Genomic DNA, 9,353 nt, shown 5'->3' with positions numbered 1-9,353 from the left:
TCTGCTGAAATAAATCCTGTCTTTAGTGCTCGTGTTGTAGGTCGTTCTTCTGGTTTAAGTAATGATAAAATCCATCTCTGGACTTCATCCATATCTGCTTTTCTTAGCTCTCTTGAATTGGAATAAATCATTAACTGATCTCTAGAATAATAACTCCATATATCATTTCCGTTTAAATAATTGTTAACTAACTCATGGATGATAGTTGATATACCGATTATTCTCTTATTAGCATAAAAACTGGGTATCTCAATTTTTTTGTATCTCTGATTGCTATCTGATATATTCTGGTATTATCATATCTTTTGTCAAACCTATCTTTACAACTTGGATTGAAGGTTTTATTTCTTCATATAGTATCTCTGCTGGTGCTGTATAGAATTTTATATAAAATAAGTTTCCCTTTGTTACTCTTTTGTATGTGATAAATACCTTATGTAATTTTGGCATTTCACTTATTTCTTCTCCATCGTAGGTATATACTGTATTTAATAATCCATAATTATAACATGTTTTGATTAAATTTGCATTAGTTTTTGACTGTGCAATCAATTTATTATAACCTTGTAATTTTTGGGTTAGGTAATCTTGGTTTGGTTCTTTGGTTATAGTGGATCTTGGGTTAAGGTTAAGGTAAGTTTGGATTTTATATATATTCTCTATATAGGTACGTGTGATATGGTTATATGTTTTCTTGTCATGGTGTAGGCTATCTACATATGTAGAGGTTTGTGATTCCGTGAACAAAAAGTTTTTTGATATTTTTGGGGTAAATGGTTTTTCAAATAACTTGTTCAAATTTATATTCTTGTGCTGTCTTTCACTAACTTGTCTGCTTGTACCTGTAGTTGTAATTGAACAAATGTTATGGGTTTTAGGGAGTTTCCCAATGTCTCCTTCTATCTCTGGAATTTATTCGTCTTCCGATCGACGTAGCTCCGTATTTTTATAGTCATGCTGCTGACTTGTACTAGCTTTAGATTTTAGTTTTTGTATCTCATTGTCCATACTATCCACTTTGGTACAAAGTGTAGTAATGACTTTGAGTATATCTTCAATTGTATTTTAAAAAAGTAGAATGGTGAAATAACACATAGGCAAAGTACACTTAACAGTAATATATTCGCAGGAATTTGTAAAAAATCTATAATAGCACAGAGAAAAACTATTTTATATCTATAAATACAAATAGAAAGTTTAGAATATAAACTTCAACACAATCTATAGATGAATAAGGAAGAATATGCCATAGACGAAAAAACATATGAAAACTATGACGGATTAAAAATAAAGATAATATTTTCTAATCTAGGAAGGAGATACAAAAAAAATAGGTGACAATATAAGTTTAATGTTAGAAAAAGAAATGGTAAAACTAGAAGATAATTTAATTGCTATGATAAGAATAATGAAAGAAGTGCTAACTACTCGGTAGCAATAAATGATAGAAATATAGATAAATCACCAGTATTATATTGGAAAATGTCAGGAATAAAACTAGCCCTGGGAAGTAAAATATTTACAGCTAGATGTAAAAACTTATAGGTTTTAACAATAAAACATAAAATAACAGCAAAAAATAAAATAAATAAAATCTGCTCTTCTTAATTCTCTTGAATTTGAATATATCATTAACTGATCTCTTGCATAGTAGCTCCATATAGCATTTCCGTTTAAATAATTATTTGCTAGCTCTTGTATAATGATTGATATACCAATTATTCTCTTATTGGCATAAAAATTGGATATCTCTCTTTTTTGTATCTGTAGTTGCTGTTCGCTATCATACTAATGGATAGACATCGAATAAACAAGTCATCATTTGTGATGAGAATAAAGTTGTTAAATCACTTGTTTCAATTTAATTATAAATGGAAAAGGGTTAAAAATATCTATGTTTGAATTGACTGAAAAGATTTAAATATATCATGCATTCACCTATTGGGCTATAGGAAAATATTAACAACCTTGTTGCTCAATATTTATAATCACAATTTCTTTTGAGACACAACTAATATCAGTTTTATGAATTCCTACTATATATCCATTCTCTAAGAGTAAAGGTTCTCTTCCAACACAGAAATAACAACATTCAAATAAATCTCCAGATCGATCAAAGTAATATAGTACTTCTTTAATTCGTTGTACCCACTAATTATATGGAGCTAGGATTAAACTAAAAAAGAGACAGCATAGACATACGAAGATCACAAATATATACATGAAAACAGGTTAGCAAAATTCTTGAAATATTAATAATCAGAACATCGACATTATGTATATATGTGAAAAATTGAACTATATATATACAATTTCTTTTCAAACTATTGAATGCTGCAACCAATCATCAGGAATATCAACAAGGATGTCCTCGTATGTTCTATACATATCTTCCTCACTTCTAATATGATCAACTTTGTGGCCTTCTTGTACTTCCAACGTTGTCCCTCTCTTCTCCATTGTACTACTATTTTGAACATCATATTCGGAAGTTGTAGCCTCACAAACTCTAACTTGATCTTCCGTTGTGGAGTAGTCGTTATTATCATTAGGTTCAAGCAGCAACATAGGATCAATAACCCCCGCAACATCTCCATCTTCTGCATCCATAACATGATCCACGTTCTTCTCTTTATCCATCAATAGCTTTTTCTTGATTCGACACACTACAAAATCTTCTTTAACAATATGATTGTTTTCCTTAAAGAAACTATCCGCAACACGATATTCTATCATCAACCAAGTTTTATTTTGGCCACACTCACTTGTTTCAAACTTGAAATTTCTCTTAAACCCTACCACAGGACCCATACGATTTCTCCTTATAAGATCTTCTCCGGTTTGCCCTTTCCACATCCCTTTTGCACAAGTTCGACAAAACCTTTTATCTTTAATCTTCCGCTTCTTCAAAGGAGTAATAAAGTAACGAAACTTCTCTTCACAATTAGCTCCAAATATCTCCCATGGTGGTTGATCTCCATATATATCCGCAAACTGGATAGGACAATGTTGATTCAATGATAATTCGCCTTTGAAAAACCTCTTAAGATAGTTGATTAGCTCCGTATCAGTAGGATGAAAACGTATTCCCATTTGCTTTGACATTGATTCTTGATCCAGAATTAACCTAGCTATACTAATTATGTGAATTATGATGTCTAAACAAAGATAGTTATCTATTTATACACATCTTATTACCCTAATGGAAAAAACTCAAATTACTTAACAAACTCAAGTTACTTTATTTCCTAAATTACTACTATAACCGTAATTGAACTAACTAAAGTTACTTAATTACTACTTTTCAAGTTACTTTATTTCCTTATTTTCAAACGCAAGTGGTTACGAAAATTTCCTAAAGTGAGTTTAGTTTTCTTTTGGGGGTATTTCTGGTAGAACAACCGACAAATCCATTCAAGTATTTTAAAGACACGTGGCAATTTGACCTTTTTTCTATTTAAAAAAAAAATATCGTGTTTTATTTTTGATTATTTTCACATTAAAAATGCAGGCAACAAGTCTTTATTATAGTTGATTGTGAGTAAAAGTAGAAATTTATTATTTTACAAAATTAAAATAAAATTAATATTAATTGTTTTGGGAAGTGAATTGTAATGACCCTAAAGGTCATTTTTGGAAATTTTCATAAAATGACCGTTTTATCCCTCCCGATAATTGTCCCGAGTCCTAATTGTTGTATTTTCGAAGTTGGTTTGAAGGAAATTTGATGAAAAGTTGAGTTTTTAAGAGTTAAAGTTTGGTTAAAAGTGCTATTTCGAGTCATTTGGAGTTTCAAGACTCGAATCGGATTTCCGTCGATTCCAGCAGTTTTAGAATGTCGAAACGGGTCTATGAGAATTTGCGGAGTCGAATTTGGAGTTAAAACGAAGATTTGAGGTCCTAAGTTGCTAAAATTGTGAAATTTTGATCAAGAGTTGACTTTGGTCAACAAACGAGGTTCCGGTGCTCAAAATGGAATTCCGAGGGCACCGTTGGATTCAGGGGGTGATTCTAAGTCTAGAATGAGTCTTGGTTGAATTTTTAGAGGCCCTGAGTGCGTTTCGAGTTTTTGAACCTAAAGTTAGTTTCTTGACGCCTTATCGGATACCGNGGTTCATTATTAGTTTTAAAGGTCGAAAAATTATTCCGAAGGTTCTGAAATTTTTAGCATGAATTATAGGACTTATTTGCAAATTTTGGTGCATTTTCGCTAACCCGAGATTGGACTTTTATCGCAAATAAGAAATAATTGTTTACCGAATAGAAATGATATTTGACTGGGCAAACGAGCATGAAATTGAGCTCCGATTGAACGAGCAGGTTCGTATCATTATTTAAGACATTTACAAAAAAGAATCGGGTCATTTCACTATCGTATGAGGAAATTACGGCCTTTTTAGTGAAAGATTAACTGCAGTTTTTTTGGTGCATAACAGCTATGTACTGTTATAAAAATCTCAGACTGTGTTCATTTGGTATTTTGAGCATATCGGGAGTTCTAGAGATCAGAATGGAGTGATTCTTACGGGTGTCTTCTTGAATTAATATGAGGGTTAGTATTCAATCTTCAATTCGACATTTTCTCATAATTTTTTTATCTGGTTTTTTTTCCTATTCGTAAATCTCTTGGGAAAAATTGGGGTTTTATCGATTTGGACTCCCTTTTTGATGAAAAAGGTATATTTACGATCCTTATGTTATGGGTAAACTGATTTTAACATAAAATTATTGAATGATCGATTATTTTCATTATATTAACCGCGTACAATTTGGACTTTCCCGGGAAAGTTAAAGTTTGATAAATTGAGAATTTCAAGGTCAATCTTAACTCCGTTTTTGATGAAATTTCATATTTGAACTTATCTAAGCATGGGTAAGATGTTTTTCAAGAGATATTTCATTTTCGAGTTGAGGTTTCGAATCCAAATATTTTAGGCTTTTTCAAGAATGTGGATTTTCCTTCAAATTGAGTTTGTGAATTGATTTCAACTCCATTTTCAAATTGGTTATCACCATTAGCTTCCAAATACTTTAAGGATCATTTTACATCAAAAATTTCCAGATTTGGGTATCCTTTTCCGATATGAGAGTTTTGGACCGTTTTGCCCTTTTCCCCTAAATTTCTTGAATTTAGTGTCATTGGACTCGAATTGTGATTGTGAATAATTGTTTGAATAGATTATCGTGATCCAGATTATACTCGGAAAGGAAAGGCTCAAGTCAAGTAACTTTTGGAGTTCGTTTTAAGGCAAGTGGCTCCCAAACTTTGTAAAACTCTTAGACTACGCATGACTACTTTCCTAATTGTGTTGGGGAGTAATGAGGATTGAGGATGGGTTTTATTTGTTGATTGAAATTGTTGCAAATGAAAGATGGGGAATAAAATGAGCTAAATGTGTTATATGTGACTTGAATTTGTTGAATAAGTCATGTGATAACTGATATTGAGGGGATAGAAGAGCATGAGTAGGCTATGATTGATACAAACATTGATGTTGAGACAAATGATGTGTAATACTATGATGTGGTCGTGATATGGTTGTGATTGAGACAGGTGATGTGTAATATTATAATGTGGTCATGATATGGTTGTGATTGAGACAGGTGATGTGTAATACTATGATGTGGTCATGATATAGTTGTGATTGAGACAGATGATGTGTAATACTATGATGTGATCGTGATATGATTGATGACATATGCATATTCATTATTCATCCCATGTGTGAACTATCTATTGCATGAGTTCTGAGACACTGATATGAGGATGGATGGATATGAGACACAGTTGAGACTAGCTCCGGCTAGAGATATATGAGATGGACTAGCTCCGGCTAGCGATTTGGATGCCGATGGGATCTGGTTCCGACAGTGATACATGGTCCATGTGTGGCCCCCATGGGTTCTGATTTGAGTATTCAGCGCAGAATGATTACGTCAACAGATGTGTATCGTAGGACAGACATGCATCACGACTACATGACATCATTATTGCATTTTGCATCGCATTTGCCTTATCTTTGTCTGTGATGTGTGGATTGTATCGATTTACCCTTCTTATGTGGAATTTGATCTACTTGCTCTTATTTGTTGATCTGAGGTTGATGATGATATACTGTTGGTTCTGGTTGTTGAATATGATCTGTTTAGTATAGGTTGGTTGGTTTGCTGCTAGATTGAAGTTTCAGTGGTTCGGTTGGGATTGAAAGGAGTTGTTTGTAGCTGCTAGTTTTGCTTAGTTTAGAGTTACTTGCGAGTACCTGTGGTTTTCGGTACTCACCCTTGCTTCTACACAATTGTGTAGGTTGACAGCTCTCTCAGATTTGGCTTAATATTTTCTTTAGCAGATTGAGCTTCGGGACATACTCGAGAGGTAGCGATCCATTTCAGATGTGCCCTTGAGTTATCTTTACTTTTAGTTTTGTTCTATTCGAGAACTATACTCTGAGACTTGTATATTTTTATTCGAATTCTGTATTTAGAGGTTTGTACTTGTGACAACCAAATTTTGGGTAGTGTTGAGTCTTAATTAAAGTCTTCCGCTTATTTATTATCTTTTATTCTTGTATTTCTACTTCTCTATCGTTGTGGTTGGGTTAGGCTGACGTGTCCGGTAGGAAATGGACACGTGCCATCACATCCGGGTTTGGGGTGTGACATGAATAATGCTCTCACGTCTTATATTAGATGGACATTTTTTATTTTATACCTTAACTAAGAAATCATTAATAGATTGATTAATTTTACCATTTTTCCTTTGCTCATATTAGTTAGCCTTCTGGAAAATAAATTGGATCTTCAAAATTTGTTTAAACTTATATTAATTGTAGGGTTAAAATGGAAACAAAATTAATTAATTATATCTTGATATAGTAAGTGATCAAGTAGTATACGACAAATATATTTAGTAAAATATTCATCTAATATGAGACGGAGGGAGTATTGGTTATATAGTATAGAAACTATAAGTCTGTAAAGTACAAACAAGTGATTATTGGTTGGTATTATAATTGTTCAAATCTATCGACTATTTGTTAGAAGAAAAATAATAAAGAAATTAAAGCTTTGAAGCGTGAAAGATCACTATAATTGTTGGATGTATATTCTTTAAGGGATGACATGTGCACCTCAACCAATGGAAAATTCATAAGTTGAGGGTGGCTATGAAAGAGGAAACAGAAAGAAAAATGGGTATGAAAGGAGTTTGATGTTGAAAAAAGAGAAAAAGAAAAGAGAGGAAAGGATATGACTTGTTGAAAGCTAAAGAAAAGAATAAAACGCATGAAAAAGATGAAAGAGAAAAATAAAAAGCTACAAAATCTAAAGTCACATCCATGGTCGAAGAGAATCAAGGGAAAGAAGGTAAAATGGTAGGATATCAAAAATAGGGCAAAAAGAGGTAGAAAGCCTAATGTAATGTCAAGGAGGGCAGAAAATCACTAAAACGTACCCAAATGTACCACACCTGACCCCGTGCCTATGTTACAAGCCAAGAAAGTCCTATAGTGATCCTAGAACCTAGTTTGGAGAGTCTAAGCAGTGAAAATAAGGGCAAACCTATGGTATTGAGCACTAACTGTACTTGAAGTTACTTCTGAGTGTGAGTGTTGAATAAATCCTTGTACCCAAAATCAAATTTATTGTGAAAAAAAGGGATTTCGTTTGAAGTAAGGGCACTAGTTACACTGTCGGAAAGTTGGTACCTTGATGATAGTAAAACAATGTATGTTGTGTGTTGGTTGGCCGGTCTTTGTCATGTTTGGATCCGCACAAGTTATCTTGTTGAGTTTGAGAGAAAAGATTTGCACTCGAGAAGAGAGTCGGGGTAGAGAGCTATGTGATTGCTTGTGCTTGAAATGATTGCTTCTATACAAAGTGTCGTGTAGAGTCTTAGTGCGTGGTTTGAGAACAAACAACGAATTTAAGTTGAGGGTGTTGATATACCGTGAGTTTACGGTATTTTTAATACATTTTACTTAAGAGTTGTGTGTGTCTAGGGCCTTTTTGTATTGGTTTTTATGTGTTTGTATCATGTTTTGTAGGAAAGATGTTTAGGCGCGGAAGTAAAAAGTTAGATGAAAGAAATGTAGAACAGGGCATCTACGGAGGTGGTCTACCGACCGTAGGTCCATTGATGCTCCGTATATGGTGATCGTAGATCAGCAGGGCAAGGCATGGAAGGAGAATCAGGGAATTTGACCAAGCGTGGAACCACAGAGACCATTGACAGTCCATAGATTGATCTACAGACCATACTACTGAACCGTATAATGTGATTGTGAGGGTTCCAGTACCTAATTTTTGGAGATATACAGTCCGTACTGGTGTTCCGTCGTTTGCTTCAGAGAAGCTGAAATATTTTCTAAGTCCTAGCTGACGGAAGGGACTCAGGGACCGTAGATCCATTGACGATTCGTGAGTCATTCTCGTGGAATGAAGACGTGTGCCTGAACAAACTTTCCTTATTTTGTTTCCCTTTTAATTTAGGACTTGTTTTCTATAAATAGGGTATGTAAACCTCGTATTTGGGAGTTAGACTTTATTATTTTAGTGCTAGTTTTTGGCTTGGGAGATTAACTTGCAACTTTAGCAATTCTTAATTTCCTAAGCACGTTTCGGTGATTTTTACTTTGAAATTCAAGTTGAAATTCTGGGATTATTCTACTCTACCACGTAAGTTCATGATTTATTCTTCAAACATTATGAATTATTTTCTTGCTAATATGGGTAACTAAATCCACAACTAGGGTTGTGGGAACCATGAGCGATTAATGAAGTATGAATAGTAACTAAGTAATTCCCGAATAGTGTTTTGCATGCATTGATAATCCTTTCGTCTAGAAGTCTTTTTAACGGTGCGCAACATTAGAACTCGCCTTGTTGCTACTTGCTGGACCAAGGAGGTAGTTAATAAGAAAAAAATTATCAACATAGATTTAGTGTGATACTATCTAATAGAATTAATGTCAATTGGTGCGAGGGTGAAAACTAAGCCATACATCGATGTGACATCTAATACGAGGTAATGGTAAGGATTAGTAAATTATACACACGTAGCCGGACCAAGGTGTGGGGTGAAATTCTCTAGATGCCGGACCAAGGATTTAGAGATACATAACTTATCGCTTTGCAGGTAATACACTAGGAAGGGATAGGAAAGTGGTCTTTTTCTGTCCACGCATTCAACTTCCGATAATCCATGCAAACTCTCCATCCAGTGACAGGCCTCATTGGAGCAAGCTCATCTCTTTCATTTGGAACCACCGTCATACCACCTTTTTTAGGTACACACTGCACAGGACATACCCAATTACTATCTGAGATGGGATAAATAACTCCCACATCCAGCTACT

General features: G+C 33.9%; 1 protein-coding gene across 1 annotated transcript; it reads right to left on the bottom strand.

Annotated features, from left to right (window-relative positions):
* Positions 1-2,319: 2,319 nt before the first annotated feature.
* Positions 2,320-3,105, bottom strand: LOC125860147 (NAC domain containing protein 52-like). Its single transcript, XM_049540048.1, has one exon. It carries the CDS (start codon positions 3,103-3,105, stop codon positions 2,320-2,322), a length of 786 nt encoding a protein of 261 aa, XP_049396005.1.
* Positions 3,106-9,353: the final 6,248 nt, after the last annotated feature.

The sequence above is a fragment of the Solanum stenotomum genome, chromosome 3, assembly GCF_019186545.1.
Source record: "Solanum stenotomum isolate F172 chromosome 3, ASM1918654v1, whole genome shotgun sequence".
NCBI lineage: Eukaryota > Viridiplantae > Streptophyta > Magnoliopsida > Solanales > Solanaceae > Solanum > Solanum stenotomum.
The sequence above is the reverse complement of the archived record's forward strand: the minus strand, read 5'-3'. Positions and strand labels throughout refer to the sequence as shown.

What these genes read in the sequence shown, in the direction of transcription:
- LOC125860147 (XM_049540048.1), bottom strand. Translation starts at nt 3,105, where the DNA reads ATGTCAAAGCAAATGGGAATACGTTTTCATCCTACTGATACGGAGCTA.